General features: G+C 43.0%; 1 protein-coding gene across 1 annotated transcript in view; it reads right to left on the minus strand.

The window, feature by feature from the left end:
- The window catches only part of LOC119904423, a 60,440-nt gene that overhangs the window by 2,469 nt on the left and 38,248 nt on the right, over positions 1-19,723 (minus strand). The window contains 6 exon segments of the mRNA XM_038721072.1: positions 2-404; positions 710-855; positions 4,959-5,548; positions 7,367-7,577; positions 8,942-9,137; positions 16,029-17,749. Of these exon segments, the coding sequence (XP_038577000.1) occupies positions 2-404; positions 710-855; positions 4,959-5,548; positions 7,367-7,577; positions 8,942-9,137; positions 16,029-17,689 (3,207 nt within the window). The 5' untranslated portion in view covers positions 17,690-17,749.

The raw sequence follows: 19,723 nt of genomic DNA on the forward strand, positions 1-19,723 counted from the left end.
TCATCCACTGACCATCTGGTGGCTGGGACAACTGGAGGGGACCCTCCATGACAAATCGTGTGTTTTCTCTCGCCCAGCCCACGGTCTTCATTGATACCTCTCGCATCTCGATGTTGATGACCTCCCGGTTTTTGCGGCTGTCACGGCGGAATGAGCGGAGGGACCAGGTGACGCCGTTGCCCTCCTGCTTGGTCTTCATGTTGATGTGCTCCAAATGGGATTCTACCCGACTCTTAGCCTCACGGAGACGTGCATAGTCGGGGTGACATTCGGGAGTGACTTTAATGATGCGGCTCAATAGAAGCGGGTATTTAGTCACTCGCTGGAGGGGTGCCATGAGGAAGGAGCGCAAGTTCATACGACGCAGTGCCGTGTTGTCATTCTGGGAAACATCCAGGAAGATTCTGAGAAGACAAAAGAGACAAAATTAAGTTGAAAACAGAGATACTCTGTGCATGTCCTGGGAAAACTTGATTAATGTGAATCAAAAGGCAGCATGACTCATGGCTGAGCTGTGGTTCTGTCTAAAAATATGAATCATTGCAGCTCTACTCTCAAAATAGAACTTCTTTTGAATAAGTGATAACCCACTGTCTTTTCCATTAAGAATTATACAGAAGAGCCGTGGCAAGAACTAGAGAAAGCTCCCAGAGTAACTTTTTCAGCTCACAGGCTAACTGGAAAAAGAATGATGGTATTTGGTGTGTACCTGAGCAGTTCTTTCTCCTTCTCCAGCGTGTTGAGCATGTTGACCGAGGTAGACTGCTGCAGGCAGTAGGTCTGGAAGGCAGGCAGCATGTTGACAAACTCCAGAAAGATCTCTCCTATGTACACAGTCAGCAGATCTTCATCTCCCTGGGGTCAAACCACATGAGACAAAATGTCAATGTTCGACTAATTTACATCTTGCACTTGGAAACAATTGGTTTTAACAAATCGTTGTTTTATTATCGTGTCTCAAAGATCTGCTACCAGTAAAATTCACCAAAATTGTTAAATTTGGCACAAATATTTAATAATAACTTTTATAGCGCCTTTAACGGGACCCAAGGACGCTTTACACATAACTACAGAGACAGCGCAATAAAAGTCATTCAGGGTTGAATGCCTTTATAAAGAGATGGATTTTTAGGAGGTTTTTGAAAGTGTCCAGAGAGGGAGCATTTCGGATATCTGTGGGGATGGAGTTCCAGAGGCAACTTGCTCAAACAAGTAAAAAGACTGTTACAGTAATCTAAATGAGAGGAAATAAAAGCATGAATGATCATCTCCAACTCAACCTTTGACACCAGTGTTCTTAATTCAGTTACAGCATACAGTGGCATTCAGGTGAACAGTGAGGCAGCAGGACTGACAAGGCAAAAGAGCACATCTTATCCATGTTGGCTGTTTTGACCTTGGAAAAAGCATTTGATCAAACAATCTCTCCCCCACCACATTTTTAACATTAAACACTTAATTTCCTGCATTCTGGTGAAATTTTCTTATTGCTTACACTTCATTATGCTCTACTGACCATAAACACACATCCCTCATGTAAAGTTTTGATTGAAGTGTAAGAAATGTGTTAGTATGTGCCTTACCAGCTTACCTTGTTTAGCCCATTAATATTGGTCATGTCAGAAAGGGATTTGACTAGAGCAAAGGCATACATATATTTTATGTATGCTATGTTACCTGTGAGCCATGTAAACAATTTGCCACTGCTGCACAGTCACACCTGACACTGCATTGCTCTCACTACTACCTTTAAAACAGTCTGTCTCTGTTATAAGCCTGAATGGAAACCTCTTCTAGAAAAATCCTCATAAAGTCTGTTAAGACTGCTGCTGGCTGTACATCTCTGGCTGTGATGGTACTGAATTTGGATCAACTGTGCTCGTACTGGTTTATGATCCAGCATCTACTCTACTGACAAATTTAAGCATAGCCCCTGTAAATAATAGATATCTATACTTGCTAGATATTAATGTTATCAACTCATCAGGCCCATACAAACTGGCTCCCGGGTTTCCTTTTATCATTCAATATCGATAATTATCAAGATAAATGTCAATCATGATTTCTATCGAGTTTAAAGGTTATTTTTTGCTCCTTAGTGAAAGCTGAAGAAACCAGATATTGTGGTTTAAACTATTCTTTATGGTCAGACCATGAAAATCACTTAACAGGTGGATCACAAATCTGACAATTATACTGTTGGAATTATTGTTAGGCTATTGTTTTATTGTCCAGCTCTAATTTATATGACTCGAATAAGTGATGTTATAAGTGATATTATTTACTGAAAGATGTAGTCTACATCCATATTGCCCAGTATGCCCCACTAATCAACATTGTAATAGTCAATGTGAATCCACTGCTTTCCATCTTGCATTAGTTCATAGTTGTAACTAAACCTTCACTGAGAGACAGATAATCACTGCCTTGTTTTAAAATGATGTGGGCCTATGAGGAGTGCCATCACATCTGTGTGCTGTCTGGTCTCACTAATGTTGCTGCTGGAATGCAATAAAGTCCGGCTGTGGACTGTAGCACCGCTCAGCCGGATACGCGAGTTTCATTTCGTGCACGCGCGACGTAGTTATCATTTCCATGCTGCAGTTCATAAGCATCACTGACCGTCGGCGTGTATCAAAGGTAATAAATAGTTGTTTTTCACTCTAATATTGTTCAGTCACAGTCTGACAAGCAACCAAGACATAAACAGACCTAGTTGCGCTGCTCTCAGAGTTAAATGCAATTTATACTTCTGCGACGGCGTAGCCCCCACGTAGCCCCTATACCGTCAGTCACCTACGCCGTAGCCTGACGTGCACCTCCTCAAAAATGTAACACTTCGAGGCGACGTGGACCATAAGCCTTCCTTCCGGCAGACTAGACGCATCTGTAGGGTATTGCTGCCCTCCTCTATTCGTTATTCACATTCTTCTTCTTCTTCTTTGGGGTTTTGTGGCGGTTGACATCCAAAGTTTTGCATTACCGCCACCTACTGAATGAAATGGTTTCCCAATTCAATTCAATTTATTCAATTTTATTTATATAGCGCCAAATCACAACAACAGTTATCTCACAGCGCTTTTCATAAAAGAGCAGGTCTAGACCGTACTCCGTCCGTATTTACAGAAGCCCAACAATGCGATATATTTACAGTTACTACCCAATGTTCTCCCCTTCCGTTGTCCGTACATTGTTGGGTTCTATGAGTCAGACTCAATAGTCTGAGATGATGTAAATCCTTCCCTCAGAGTTGTGTCTATTTCTTCCCCTTATATGTCTGCAATGCCTAGGAATCTCCTTGCTGCATCCAGTACCATCTTGATCCTTTCTGACTTGTTCTTAATTTCCACAGCACAGTTAACCACCATAGCAATAAATGCAAGGGGGGTAGTCCTTTCCATGGGGACTGGGCTTGCCTTGCAGCTGAGCTGCAGCTCTTGTCACTGGAAATGTTTTAATAACCTTCCAAACTGTCGCAATTTTATTTTTGTGCTGCTTTCTCTGTGCTGGAGTTATTGTAAGAACTTTATGGTCTTATCCAGTTTGTTATTAAATGTGTAACAAACTTTATCGCGTGTCTCCTCATTATAGCTCCCACACAAAAAAAGCTGCTTTAATGGTCAAGCTATGCCTATAGTTTTTCATTATATCCAGTCAAATCTGATGTTCATTTATAAATGCTGCTCGTGGATAGTGGTTACAAATGATGATGCCTGTGCATCGCTGTGTACAGCCAGGCCTACAGCCTACGTCAGCTGGTTAATCTGCCTAATCTTTTGCTCTTTGTCTTTAGACCACGGTGGAAACGCACTGAAGGAACCTTTTAGTTCCTTGAAAGTCCCTGGTACTTTTGGTCAAAAAACGCCTATATGTAGTCTAGATAGACCCTCTCAGGTAAATCTCCCACAAAAGTCAGGCACACTGAATTACTTTCCTCCATTTCTCCTTGACGGAATCTTGTCAGTCTTCTCGCCTCACAGACATTTTCAGTGTTCCAAAAGTCCTCGTCTTCCACTGACAGCGGTACGCCACTTATTACTCCTTTCTTTTTGTTTTTTCCCCCCGAGTGGGAAGCATTTCAAACAGCTGAAATCTTTATACATTTTAATCCTCAACGCTTGGTCTCTCTGATGCCTTGAAACACAGTCAATGACAACCATCCCACTCCTTGTTATTTTGATGGACCGAACATCTCAACAAACTTTCCAACCTCGTGCGAGTCCTTGAAGATCCCATCCGTTCTTGTCACTGCTATCATTCCTACTTGAAACCTCTCATCTGTTGATGGCTGCCATCACTTGAATCACTATCCTTCTTCCTTTTCCTATTCACAACTCCTCTTGTGTCTTCTTCGTTCTCCACACTCTACTCTGACTCCATTTTTCGCGCCGGTTCCTTGTAGCTCTCTGTGATTGGTCGGCTGGGTAGCCTCGCAATGCCTCCGAGCCGACCGGAAGTACCCCGCGCTTTGAAGTAACATTTACTAGCGGCCAAAACGGCGGCTTTTGAAATCTAGAAAACCACTTTTTGTCTTTGCTATGGTCCCTCCTATTTTAACTGTTGTGGTAGACATTTCTTCTGCTTGACAGTTAGTAAGATTGATTTTGTTGTTGTATTAAAAATTATAATTGTGACAACTGGGATTCTGTCTCTGTGTGTGCTTGTAAGTAAACCTGTGGGTCACATGTGTGAAAAGCCTCCTTACTTAAGAATACATTATAACTATATACTGTAGGCAGTTGCGCTCTAAAGAAACCATGCCATGTAATGCATTTATAAATATGACCCTGAAGGTAACTTATGTAATACCAGTAGGTGTGCAAAGCTTATAAGAGCATTAAAAATCAGACCACCTTGTTTAAGCCCTTTTTATGTGTGTCAGAGAGAGAGAGAGAGAGAGAGAGAGAGAGAGAGAGAGAGAGAGAGAGAGAGAGAGAGAGAGAGAGAGAGAGAGTCACCTGGTCAAAAGCCTGGTCGATGCTGTCCTGCAGATGTTCAGTGAATCGGTCGTTAACGTCTATCAGCTCCTGAACGTTACCGAATACCACAGCGAGCTGCTCAGCTGTCAGCAGCCCAGCACTCTGCATGGGGCCATAAAACTCCTCCTTGATGATCCGCAGGTCTTCGCCGTAGCTCGACTCTGTGTTCAGAAACTCCAGGATGGCTTCCTTGCGCTCGGTACGCAACTTGGAGCAACGTTCACACATGCGTTCTCCTCGCTCTTTGGAGGCGCCATCCCTCAGTCCACAGTCTGGACAGGGTCTCTGGGCTTCCCAGGCTCTTAGGGAAGCAGATGGTCTCTTCCAGGTACGGGACAGACCTGGCCCAATGCCGCTGTCCACCCGTTCCACCTCGGCTCCCCGGCTTTTGCGGTAACGACGAGGCTCGCTCTCCTCCTCCTCCCGGTCATCACTAAGCCCCACCACTCCGCTGTCGGCACTCAGACTGCTAATGGTGCTCCAGCGATGCTGCCCGGACCGAGTCACACCCAGACCCGCCTGGCGTTCCTCACCAGGGGGCTCTGAGCGACCACGAATTGCTGCTGGAGCTGGGGAGGGAGGTGATGGTCAGATTTATTAGTGCTCATGATGCACTCTCTACAGTCTTTGTTATTCACATTGCATGGAGGCACACGCATGCACACACACAAAGCATTAATAGCAGCTTCCCTAATGAGCGCCCATTTAATCTGGAGTTGTCATTACTGGTCATGTCAAAATGAAGAAACTATAATTGATATCATCTTTCTCCAATAATTAGATCCCTAACCCTCCAGTCAAGCACTTAACCTTTGTCTGTATGCATGTCAATACTATTGTGCGTGTGTGTGTTTGGAGACAGACAGACTGTATGTGCATGTTTGCTTGGTTGCTAAGGTTTTAAATGTATCATTCAAGCATATGGTTCATTATACAGATTCTATGTTGATTATGTATTAATATTAAACCATTGGTTGATGATTTTGTTTTTGGCACTGAGAAAAAAATCAATTTCTAGTCAGTATCACTTTTATCCACTGGAAAGAGCAACAAAGTCATCATTAGCATATGCCATATTGACTGACACTCTGTGGACAGCGTCCAGTGCCAAAGAGCTTCTGCTGACAGGGAAGAGCACGCTATTAGCAGGGGAGCTCTGTACGTCTGTGTGTTTGGTGGGGGAGGTGAGGACTGGTTGCAAAGGCCGACATATCCAGAGACCAGCACGACACAGTTGCATAAGAGATGCTGAAACAATGCTTAATCTTTTTTAAATTGAACAGATTGGAAAATGCCAGGCTTGGTTGGAGGTTCATTCACAAATTAGGAAGCGTCACCTTCCCTGATGAGGTGAGGGAGATGTAATAAGGACATGGAGTTCTGTAATTACAGTATCAGTCATAATTACATGTATGAACAGAGAGGGCTGGGTGTAGTTCTTCACAGGAAGGAAGTATCAAGGCATAACCCCGGATACAAAGGGTCAAAGCCTGTTTTTGGACAAATGTGTTTTATTATTAGTTTAGCTAGACACAAGGAGAACCATTCACGTTGTGATAAAAGCCATCTTTTGTGGCACTGAAGGAGCTTTCTATTCAGATGATGCTATAATGATGTCATCAGGGTTATCCAAGCTTGGAGACTTCACACTTAACAAAAAGTCTGGGTTGCAAACTAGAAGAGTGGAGTTTTAAAAGACCTGAGATAGATTATGGGAAATGGATCCAGCAGTATTGGAGCTTGACCATTCTTTTGTTCATCTGTCTTTTGCCAGCCCCTCAATACTAAATCACTGGAGTACTCTTTAAAACAGATTTAATGAAGTTTGGTAGAAAGTTAGGCTTAAGGACCAAGGAATGATCGATGGCCTTATGAATCACTGTGGTATGGTACCATTTATAAAGCGCACAACCCTTGTGCCATGAGGTGTAGAAACAAAATTCTAATTTTTTTCTGGAAGCGAATCTTCTTCAGATTTGTACATAAAACATTTGGCCAAACCAGAGTGTGTTTTTCACATGCCAACTTTTTTCTTAGTGGCTTCCACATTCGTTTGCGTGCCTACTTGACATAAAATTCAAATTTCTTGTTGACACATGCACATACTAATGTCCAGCAGTCCTGTAAAATTGGTTGGAATATCACTAATATGTGATGCTTCAGTTACAATTACTGATTCACTTACAATTCTTTAAAACTTAGTTTAACCTTAAGCCAATCAGCATACCTGTCTATGGGGTTTTGATGCAGATTTGAATCCATGTGCAGATAAAAAAATATGTAAACATTTTCTGTTTCTTAAATTACACATTGGTAACTGTAAAAAAAGAAAAGAGGTCAAACACTGTGACAACAAAGAAACAGAAATAGTTGTGTCATGTACTCACCACTGTCTCGGTCTCTGTCGCGGTCTCTGCGATGACCATGGAGTCTGGCGGCGGCAGCGATCTTCATCTCCAATTGTTTGCGCTTGGAGGCGTCGGCTGGCATAGGGTCACTGTAGTGGGGCCGGAGACGGCACTCGCGCTGGGCCCTCACCGTCTCAGCCAGCTCATAGGCTGCATCTGAGCTGGAGCGCCTGCAGCCCAGACCGGTGTGCTGCCGGTTGGAAGACACGTGTGTCAATCAAATGGTCACGTTGCTATAGCGACAGATGAAAATAGGCAAAACTCTCCGATGAGATAAGGTGAGAATGATGATAATCACAGCTTGTGTATCTGTGTGATGTCCCCATATTCACTGTCATGACATCATTACATAACAAACCTTGGTTATCTCTCTGATCCCAGCTTGCCGAACTGACAAGAATCCAGATTTCATACTGAGACGCAGCACTAATCGTCTGCCAAGTCTTGTAACAGACTCTAAACACAACAAGGCCGCACATCCAAAAATCCACTCTGATCACAACTTGAAACCACCCAGCCTTAAAGACGAGAGACGTTCCCCGTTTGACAACTAAAAGCAAGTCCTGGCTTGTTCTTATTTTTTATTTTTTTTGTGTGTAAAGCGGGGAATTCCCAGACACACTGCAGCGTTCTGCATGGACAAACACTCCTCAGGTGGCTTGTAAAATCATTTTATCAAGCCCCTGGGAGTTGACCTAAGGTGGGAAGTTAAAAGGTCATTGCTGTGACACGCAACTCCTCATCCCAGAGGCATCACCCATTTCCATCGCATTTGGTGTTATTGGATTTGCATCAAGGTTTACCTCCACAAACGTTGACAGTTCTCAACTAACAGTTTCACATGACTGAAAGGCACAGAAAGGTTTTCATCACTCTATACCAGAAAACAACATGATATCCAGCCTGCAGCTATCAGGTAAAATGAAGGAGAATAATTCATGTTCCGCTGAATTATCAAATTGCAGCCCTTACTTTGGGAATGCAGAGGCAGGCTCCATTATGGATTCCAAGCCAAAAATTAAGAAAGAAGCAAACGCACCTCGACATCTGTTCTCTAAACTACCTACAGCCTCGTAGCATGCAAGCAAGATGTGGCTCCATGTCAGTCGGGCTCTTCTGTTCTGCAGATGCACAGAGAGGAGCACAATGCTAGTTGCAGCTGAGGCTGGTGTCAAGCTGCAGCCAGTCAGTGGAGAGGAGCCATGCAGAGAGCAGGAATAAAATGCTGAGTTACCAGCAGCCAGCTGCTGGAGGGGAGCTTGATCCTCTTTTTTTACTGCATCGTCAGATGTCGAGCTGCTGCTGGAAGATAGAGCGTTGCATGCTCGTTCTTGTCTCAACAAATACCTCTGCATCAGTATGTGTGAGTGATGTGCATGTGGCTATGTGTCGCAGTCCCCTTGCTTGTCCCAGTCATCCTCGAATACCAATAGATCTTTGTGTTTCTGTACACTACGAAGCAACAATGAAAGGTGTCGAGCAAAGACATGCACAGACGACAGACATTTCAAGACAGAAAAAAAAAGAGGAAAGAAAATGAAAAAGAATCCTTACGCATTCTCCTGCTTCCTCTCTTCCTCCTCCTCCTGCAGGCGTCTCGTCGCCAGCCTCGGTTCCGCAGGCCGTTGCCGACGTTGCCATGGCAACGGCGGAGGGCTGACAGTCGGTCGAGGGGGCGGTGATGTCACAGCCTCCGTCCCGGTCACCTGACAGCCTGACGGGGGCCTCGGCGGAGATCTCTGCACTGCAGCTGGTGGAGAGATGAGGAGACAGTGGTACAGAGGGAGAGAGAGAAGGGAGAGAGAGATGGGGGAGTGAAAGGGAGGGACAAGGGGAAGAAGAGAAGGCAAGGAGGGAGAGAGTGAAATGAGAGGAAGACAAGGAGGAAAAGGGAAAGGGGAGGAGAGAGGAAGTTAATGAAGAAAAAGGGAAAGTCAAAGGAGTATGCAGGAAATGCAGGGAAGGAGGAGAGAGAGGAGGGTTGAAATTGTAATTCTGGCAGAGCTCCCTTCTCCTTACAGCATCCCTGTCATTCATTCCACCTCATTCTTCCCTCTCCAGCTCACATGCCTCCCTGCTTCTTCCTCCTCCTCCTCCTCCCAAATCAATGCCTCTCCACTCTTCCCAACACCCCACCCTCAACCCCTCCTCATGAGGACAGCAATTAGACACATCAGTGGACATTAACACCTGAACCCCTGGACCACAGGGACACTGCCAGCACACACAACATACACAGATGCACACACTCATAGAGGCATCGCACTTTTCCTTCATTCCTTTGTCTGGTAACTGGGGATCCATTTTTGCAACCCACAGCCAGTATTTAGTCTGAGACGCCCCACAAAAGCACACAGGCAATGACACACACACTGTACTACTACACTGAAATGCACACATCCATGAACACAAACCACAAATACATGCCTGCAGGGACCCGTACATGTATTTCTAAGAGCACATAACAAACACAAACAGCAAAGACAAAAAGTCTAAACAAGCGGTGTGCCCAAGGAGTAAGATTCTGACCAAACCCGCACTGTGCGCAGATGCAAACTGGGGACCTTTGTTGCAAGTCATTCCCCATCTCTCTCTCTCCCTCTCTTATTTCCTCTTCTATCTCTTTACAGTTGACTGTTCAATAAAAAGAACAAAAAAGTTCATTGCAGTCCAGTAACACCATTTTAATTAATGCTCCATTGATTCATTCTTTTTTGGCCACTTGTAGGGAAGACGATCACCTCAAACACACTTCTGACAAAATAACGCCTTCTGACGTTGCTATGGCAAACATGTTAGCATATAGTAGCTATTTACACATCTGGCAGACACAAAGCAACATAATCAATCATTTGGAGTCATGCTTCTGGCCACCTGATGAATGCAAATTCAATATCTAATTCCTTTTAGCTCTGTTTGGTCTCCTCAAGAGACTGTGTTAATATATTTATATAAATCTAGCAAATAAGATATTGGATGGAATTGGTTATCATGCTTCCCCAGATAATAGTAGTCCAATAAAAATTCATTCAATAAATTTTTTTACTTAATCCCACTTGAAATATTTGCTAAGAGGGGTCTGATTTTTTTAGGGGAAGATTGACTATAAATAATAACAGAACTCTACAGAGGGTATAGTAGTAGCATAAATCGAGTCTCAAAGGCAAATCCCGAGCCAAACAAAGTCTGCAAATTTCTTGCTGCTGTTGTGGAGCTTAATTACTTTGAATGCACGGTATTATTTGAAAGCAACCTAGATGAACATGTAAACATTTTAATCTACATCTTTCTTCTCTCCTGTGGATTTTGGCAGCTGGACTGTCCAAAAATTCAGTTTAGAGAGATTTAAGTGAGTAAATCAAACTAAAACCCTAAAAAACGGAGGGGACATGCCAACCCCATTCACAATTTCAATGGCCTGCCTGCTGCTTCTGAAAACATTGAGGCTGAACAACAATAAATCAAACCAAAACTGTGAGCTAAAAGAGGCTAAAAAAGAATAATTTGCTGTGGGTTCCTTACTGTAAGCGACCCCTTTCACATTACATGTAGTCATATTGATTAGTTGAGCTTTAAAATGCAGAACATGCAGAAAAATGCACACATCTTTAAATTTAGATATTATTAACAACAGGAACTATCCATGTACAGTGTATTGATTTTAGTGAGCTTCACAGCCCAGCAGGCATGAGTGCGAAATATTATATCACTGCAAGAAAGAAAAAAACCTTGCAACAGCAATTTTAGAGTTTATTATAGTTTTAATCAAATTAAAAGGCGATTGCGGTTCTTTATCAGCTCAGCAGTTTTACTAGGCCCAGGGGTCAAAACTCATAATAAAGTCTCAACCAATGTCTGACTCTCAGAATAAAAGAAAGGCTGTAAATCCCTGAAATATTGCCCTCCCCCCAATTGGTGTATGTAACAAGAGAGCAGGATGTCTCAGGAGCACGTAGGGTGTTGATCGTGGCAAGGATAGATGGTTTTTATTCAAAAGCAGCTAATCTTCTCTTTCCTGTTCTTTCTCTTGTTTCTTGTCATGTCCACAGTATTATTAGAAACTGCTGCTGTGGATACATGAATGTTTGCATTCTTTGTCTAATCGAAATCACTTAAACTATTCTTATTATTTGTTTTAAATAGTACAGAAGCATGTTGCATTCAACAAAGAAAAAAAATGTAGACATCTTATCCCCTAATTATGAGAAGATATGTTATAATTACGAGATGAATATTAGTCTGTTGTAAAACCGTTACCTATAAACCTTCTATAAAGTCTTCTAGCAATATTAACTTATAGCCACTGCACTAGAAGTATCAAGCTGATAACTTAAATTTCTGTAGCTGTGCAGTGGATCTTCTGAGCAAAGCAGTGGCCATGAGTGGCACCTTTCAGTTGTCTCATAATTACTACATCCCGATCGTTTTTCTTTTCCATCCATCCATCCATCGTCAACCGCTTATCCTGCGTACAGGGTCGCGGCGGGCTGGAGCCAATCCCAGCTGACATCGTGTGAAAGGCGGGGTACACCCTGGACACGTCGCCAGTCCATCGCGCCATCCATTTGGTGAATGCAATGTGCTTCCTTAAAATAAGGCTGTAATCTAATTTTGTTGGAAATGTTGGAAATTAGGGAAAATCTAATCATCAGAAACAACTCAAGTTGATGTCTTCATATTGCTTGTTTTGTCTGACCAACAGCCAAACATATTCAAGTTACATTGATATAAAACCATGATATAATATCATCAAATCCCATTTCAGAAGCAGGAACCACAGAATGCGTTTGCTTGTTAAATTACTTAAACAATTAACTGACTACAGTTAATCTAATAATCAATTAATTGTTCCAGCATAATTTTAACCCCTGCTATGGTATGCAGTTGCAGTTCACTTTGGCCTGTTACATATCCTCAGATATCCCTATGGCCACTTAACATGCAGTCTCATTATTCTAATGGTTCTTACATAACTGTCTTTTCTTAGCTCCGTCCCTCCCAAACCAGTTAAACTGAGCTCTTTCTGGACACATCATAACAATGATTTGGCAAAATTCCTTTGATGCTCTGTGGCACTTGCACGCACTTTAACGAGCACACACACGTTTTGCATATTAAACTACAGCAAACCTTGGCAACCTGTACCATTTTGTATTACACATGTAATCATAGCAGATGAAAGGTATCTAAATGTCTAAATTAAACTAGTGCCAGGGTGGAAAAAGGCAGATATAATTAATATAGTTTTGAGGACGCAGCTCTGAAGCGTCCAATCGGTTTTCCCTTGGACAAACTGTCATTAAAAGATTTTCCTTCGCAGTTGTAGTCGTAGCTGTCACACTGCAGATGATGCATGGAAAGTAATAACCTGCAGCTCAATTTATCGGGAAACGACTGTATGTGATAAATCATTACTCAACACAGAACCATGTGACGCTGAAACTGGTTGTCATTTCCAGTGATGCATATATCACTCCAATGAATTCAATATATTTATGAATGTGTGTATCTAATAGAGACAATAAATTATTAGTAGTAGTAAAAAAAAGTTAGATACAGTGCCTCCCTCTACATGCTACTGGTGCATTTTTACTGCAGTATACAATTAACTCAAAAGTGCTGGTTTAATGCTTCACTCCATTTCTATAAAAGCTTCCCAGGTGTAATAAAATGAATATTACTGTAATAATACAACTAGAGCTGTGTTATGCTCTGTATGCAAGTTTGGCTGCATACACTTAAACAGATGTATTGGTGGAAGTCAAATACCTCAGGGTGCAGAGATCACACAGAATATTGTCATGTTTAATTAATAAATCTCCAAGTATTAAAACATTCACAGAGCCGCAAGTCAAATTAAAAACACATGAAGAGAGTACAGTGTCTTGCCTTGTGGGTGCTTTTTGAACATAAAAGATGAATCCACTTGGGATAAACAATGTTGAACGTGAGCTGCTTGAGCTGTCAATGGGCTCTATAAGAGGACTGGAGAAATGATAAGTCGACCAGTCCATTGCAAGACAATTAATTAATGAACAATTTTAATAATCTAATAAATACACTCTGGTTTGAGCTTGAATTTGCTTGTTTTATATCAGTGCAAATGTGTTTTTAGCTATGTTAGCAGCATGGCTCCATGGCCCTAGAGATGGCAATGCCAGTCAGTTGGCCATTTTGTTGTATGTTGATTTCAACTCTGGTGATCTCCAGATTTCCCTCTTAAAGTTGACATTTGTTTCACATCACTATTGGATGGCCATAGAATTAGGTTCAGACATACATGTCCCCCTCAGGATTAATTGTAATAACTTTGGTGATCCTCTGACTTTTCCTCTAGGGTGCTCAGATCAAAATTTGAAATTTTCCAATAATTTGGCTTATGACCAAATACCAATAAAAAACTACTGACCATTACAAACTGTACTTTGTGTCCAGTGCTTATTTGCAAATGTTAGCACGCTAACACGCTAAACTGATGGTAAAAATGTTAAATGTTTAGCCTAATACCTGCTTAGCATCAGCATGTTGGCATTATAAGTACAGTACATGTAAGTACAGCCTCACACATCTGCTAGCATGGCTGTAGACTATTAATCTTGTAATAGCGTTGATCTGATAAAACAAGCAATGTAAAAACATCACATTGGGCATTTTCACCTTTTTACAGGTTATGTAGATTCATTGTAAAAATAACCTTTAGTTGCACCCCAACTGCACTTTCACATATTGAACTATAGGCTACTGTATACAGAAAGACACACACACAGCAGTTATTTTTCTGTTGTCTTCATGCAGTGGAGCGTCAGACATCCATCATCACTGCTAGCAGTGCAGACAAAGGCGTGAGAGTGGAGAATCCTGACAGGCAGGGAAAGAGAGCGTCTATATCTCTCATCAATCGCAGCCCGCAGCCCTCAGGGGGGTGGAGTTTATATTGTTCAACCTTATCAAGTAGCTCCTCTGTGTTTAGGGTCTAATATTTACATTGCATGAGGCCTGGACCCAAATGGCACAATAGTGCTGTACTACACACCCTCCTCTTGTTTGTCCTTGATCAGAATGAACCACAGTGGAGTGAAGCCTGCATTTATTTAGCCAACAGCTGACACTGAGAGAGAGTCTGTAGGGACGGTGCCAGTCTTCCAGTCTGTCATGCTTTATGCCAGCCTCCCTCCCACAGTTTCGTCTGCAGAGCCAACCCTGTTAGCTCCGACAGCTGTTATCACAATAACTGAGATAAATCGATAACACATGTGGGCTCACACAGATGGACTCGCACACCCAGTACAGCGTTCAGGCACAGCAAAGCACACACAAAGAAGTGTTCTCACATACACTTCACTGACAAACACACCTCTGCTGCTGAAAGCTGCCTTGGGGCTCAGAAGATGTACACAACAGGATCTAATTTTACTATCAAACAGATTAGCTGGATTTAAAAACAATATGCTTATTGGACAACTCTCGGGTCTCATTGTAAGTATAGTGCAGCAAAAACAAGATAAAAAAATTCTTTGTTCTCATTTGTCTACGTGGAGCTGGTTTGTATTCAAAGGACTTTCACAACTCCACTTTGATCTTGGCAGTGGTGCAAGAAGTAGTCAGATTCTTTGCACAAGTAAGAGCAGCAATGCTACAGTGTAAATAGTATATGTCAGCTGACAACTAACAAAAAATAACAGCACAGAAATATCAAAGGTATATTTCAAGTCATTTAGAAATAGTGTTGCTATGACAGAGGTTGTCCACCAGACAGCACTGTACATGTAAATGTCCCACTCATATGTATACATGTTGGTTATAATAACAAAATTTAAGGGATCCTTGTGTGAAAGTGTGTGTTCATGTTATGTTTTTATAAGAAAAAAGAAATCTTTACTGGATTTTAAAATACTCTACAGTACTATTGATAACGATCTTGGCCTCAAAAATCCAGTCTTGGTCACTTAGTTGGTATGTTTGGATGGCAGGAGTCACATCAGTTTTTACAACTCAACAAAGAAAATCCATGAACTGCAAGACTGTACTACAAATCAAACTTAATGACCAGAGCCCACTTCTGCAAGCCCACTGCAACCAGCAAGAGTCACTTGCTTCAAGTTAATAACGTAACAATAAACTCAAGCCATTAATTTACCACAGTGACAGCTGGCTAGCTTAGCTGTTAAACATCTGGAGTGTTTGTTACCACTGATGCATTAACTTTTAAAATTGTAGCTTGAGCAAATTTTTTCTACTGTATGTACAGTTTGGAAAGTTTAAGTCATAAAATACATCATAAAAAAAATGAAAAAATGTGTACTTAAGTAGAGTGCTTGAGCAGCACTCACACACATCTTATGTGTCTATGGGTCAGAGCTGTTTTCTTCTTTTAGATCAAGTCCATGTCAAGTCTCAAGTCTACAGACTTTGCCACTGAATGGTGCTTCTATTATATAAATATGATATAATGAGTGCCTTTACTTCTCAAGTCCAAAAGTATGCTCAACAAAATTACTTTGTTTGAAAGCAGCACTTTTTACATCAGATGGACTATTTTAACATTGTAGTATTTTCATGTAAGGATCTGAATACTTCTGACAATATTAAACACACATATACCCCACTCATTCCTCTCCTCATGCCCCGCTCCCAAACTAACCTCTTCTTAATGAGGTCCAGTGCAGAGCCGATGAGGCCATCCTTCATCTTGTAGATTTTGGCTCCGTAGCTGGACAGGTCTGTCCCCTCCAGTAGGAGTGCTGGGCAGCAGCTAGAGGGCCGTTCCCCGTTCTCCCTGCTGGGCGGGAAGGGAACTGACCCAGTTGGTTCCAGACTGCTCCTCCTACGTCTGCTGCTCCCATCATCCTGCCCTGCAGTGGAGGCTTTCTCCTGGGCTGTGCTGGCCAGGGGCTGCAGGGGTAAACGTGGAGACGGGCCCATGCGGATGGGAGAGAATGAGCTGGCCAAGGAATTGGGAGCTACAGTGCAGTTACTGCTCACATTGTTACCTGGAGGTTTCTCTGAGGAGGTGACAGTCTGCGGGGCTTCACCACTGTTGCCTGTCCTTTCACCTTTGCTTATTTCTCCTTCCACCTCCTCAGAGTCTTGCTGCTCTCTGTTTCCTCCACTGGAGCTTGACTGAGGGACAGTCCGATCAGAAGTTGGCATCTTACTGTCTGACGTTGCTGGTTCTTGTGGCAAGTCAGCCTCAGGTTTTCCAGATACCACAGAACCTGCTGTGGACACTCTCTGTCCTCCCTCTTTCTGTCTCATTCTCTTAAACTCCTCAAATGTGGGGATATGTAGGCGTCCTACTGGAGCTCTGCAGCGTTCAGATGCAGAATCTGATCTACTCCTGTTACCTGCAATGTTGTCTGTTGTGTAGGATGTCTTAACCACTTCTGGGCTGGATGGGGAGCTGTGGAGAGCCAGGTTGGGGCTGCTGTTCTGCCGCCGGAGCTGTAAGCGCCTCAGGACCTCCTGTTTGATCTCCTCTGGGCTGGTGATGCGCATTGTGCACAGCGGCCTGGACCCAGCACCTGTTGAATTCACATGATGCACACCCTCCCGTTCGATGGGTACAGCACCCAGGTTCACCTGAGGCCGCAATGGAAGGGGCTTCAGAGGCTCAACTGATGACCTTGCACTCTGGAGGCGGAGTTTCTCCCTCAAGCCTTTCCTTGCATCACATTCGTCGACGCCACCTGGAAACAGCAACTGAGGGAAGAGTGGTAGGTCCTTCCTGGACTGTCCATGTCGAGGGTAAATTGCCAGGCTTTCTGGGTTGGGTACCTGTCCATGGGCCCCCACCACAGATCCATCTGGAGGCCCGCTGCACCAGTGGCTAGTCGAAGTATAGCGTAAAATAAACTCACTATCCACGCTCCTGTAGGGGGCAGCACTGAATGCGCACAGGCCAGAATCTGCTACAGCGTTCCAGTTGAGGTTCTCCATACTCCTGTAAGGCCTGCTGACGTAGCTTCCTGTGTGGATGCAGGAGTCCGGAGCGAGCCCCTGACCTGGCGTCGCCCCCAGAGGCCCATGCCTGCTGGAACAGTACCTTAGCCCCAAGTTAGTTAGCAAGGTGCTGCTGTTGCACCTGGCCATGAGCGGGTAGTGAGGCCCCTGGAAGCCTGGGTAGTGAGGGACGCTGGATCTGTGTTGGGGGAAGGAGGACAAGGGGTCGGGGGCCAGGGGGAGGTTGGCGATGCAGGGCTCCATGTCTATGATGAGGCCGAGGGGAGAGGCGCAGCCAGCAGGAGAGCCCGTTGAGGAGGTGGAGGGGTAGTCACATAGTGGTGGAGGCTTTATGTCTGGCATGGCTGTGGGCTGAGAGAGCAGCCCTCAGACGCACAGTCAGCAGGTACAAAGACTTGAAGCCTGCAGGGACGAAGAAAGAATGTATGACGATAAGATCAGATACATAAAGAGGACAATATACGTAGACAATAACTGACTCTGTCTTGCATCCTTTCATACCGTGTTTGTGGTCCTGTTCTTTTTTTTGTTCTTTTAGTATCAGTGTAGAGAAAACTGTAACTATAATTACGGCAGCATCAATATCACAATAAAATATTAACTTTTGTACTACGTATTTCCAATGTCCAGTCAATATTGTACATTCGTGTCTGTATTGTATGAAAATTAATAGCAGGCCGTTAAAACTTGCTTGGTTTGAGCTCTGAAATCCGTCACCAGTATCAACTCTTCATCTATTTGCAGTCAATATTACATTATTGTGGTATGGTAATACAGTTTACATGCAAACATCATTGATGATGTCCACTGTGATGGATTACACAAGTCCAAAAACCTTAAGTTGTATAACATTACATACATCACCTAGGGTTGGATTATCTGATCCTGAATCTGAATATCTGAGAGACTGGAGTAATGGAAACTAACCAAAAATAGTAATTCTGCTAACTAAAGCTGGGAAATGATCCAAAATGACTTTTGATGGGATCATATTGTGATGATATAATCATATCATGTTATTGTTATCCGTTTCTAAACGAATGGTTGCAAGCAAATAGTGATTCACAATTGACAAAATGACTTCATACCAAATAACACTGGCACGATGTTCACTGCATTAAACATCAAATTATTTTATATGTAATTTTGTGTACATTTGCCATATACTGGTAATATTGTGATAGTGATTTCAATACCACCTTGCTCTGGCCATGTGACCAATCTGTCAGTGGTCTTCAGCCATGGGGACGAAAGCACAGTCCACACACCCATATTGGAACATTGAATAACCACAGCTCTGAAGCGTGGTTCCTTCACCCAGAATAATCACATTCATTTGATATAAATGTCTCCCTGTGTACCCCCTTGGGCTTTTTCTTTTTTCTTTCTCTGCAGCAAGAATAATAATACAGGGATTATTGCCTTGCTTGTCAGGCTATTAAAACATGTGATAGAGAGACAGATACAGAGAGACAGACAGTGGAGGAGGGAGAAAAAAAGAAGAAAGCCCTAGTAAAAGACAAAGATGAGACAGAGAGAGGAAATGAGTGTGACGCTAAGAAAAAGCAGTAAACTGAGGGGACAGTAATGAAGATAACTGCTCATCTGTCCGCTGGCGGCCGGCTCTGCTCTTTCCTTCTGATTAATCAGACAGCAGTTGTAGATTAGCCAGGAGCCGAGAGAGAGCTGGCAAGACGGTTCTGGGTATACTGCAGCTCTTTCTCTCTCTCTCTGTAATGAGTACAAATAGCATGTCGACCGCCCAACCCCAACGCCTGTCATCTGTATCTCATATTCTGTCTACATCATGGTCAGCAGCGCAGGGTTACGGGCTGTGATTATGACTATGATTATGAAACAGGGATTTAGAGGGCTCATGCATTAGGTGAATAATAAAACCCAAATCATCTTTAGACTCCAACACTGCCTAATGCCAAAGCACGAACAGGCCACCATGCTTCTCCACATCATCAGTAGGCCAAATAGACAAATCTCGATTCCTCACACGGTTGGAGGTAAGCAAGGCTGTGATCAGAGTTAATCTGTTACCTCCAACATAACAAGCACTGGCGGTTTCCCTCACATCTCATTTGGTGGCTGTTCACGGAATTCACTGAAACACAGGGTTTTCTCATTTTCAATGAACAGGCTGAAGATAGTTTAGATTTTTGCCATTGTCAACAAATCACATGAAATGACTAAACCCAACAATGAACTAAGTGACTAACAAGTACTGTCTGTGCATGATGATGCTTCATTACCATGAACACACACTCTAGTTTATTTTAACTCAATCCCACATACATGGTCCTTACAAACAGACTAACGCTCTGTTGGTTTTTCTTCATGTAGAATGTAGAATAACGCCAGGCTTAG

Source organism: Micropterus salmoides, unplaced genomic scaffold (genome assembly GCF_014851395.1).
Source record: "Micropterus salmoides isolate LMB-PRFRI ecotype aquatic unplaced genomic scaffold, ASM1485139v1 Ms_hic_scaffold_15, whole genome shotgun sequence".
NCBI classification, from domain to species: domain Eukaryota; kingdom Metazoa; phylum Chordata; class Actinopteri; order Centrarchiformes; family Centrarchidae; genus Micropterus; species Micropterus salmoides.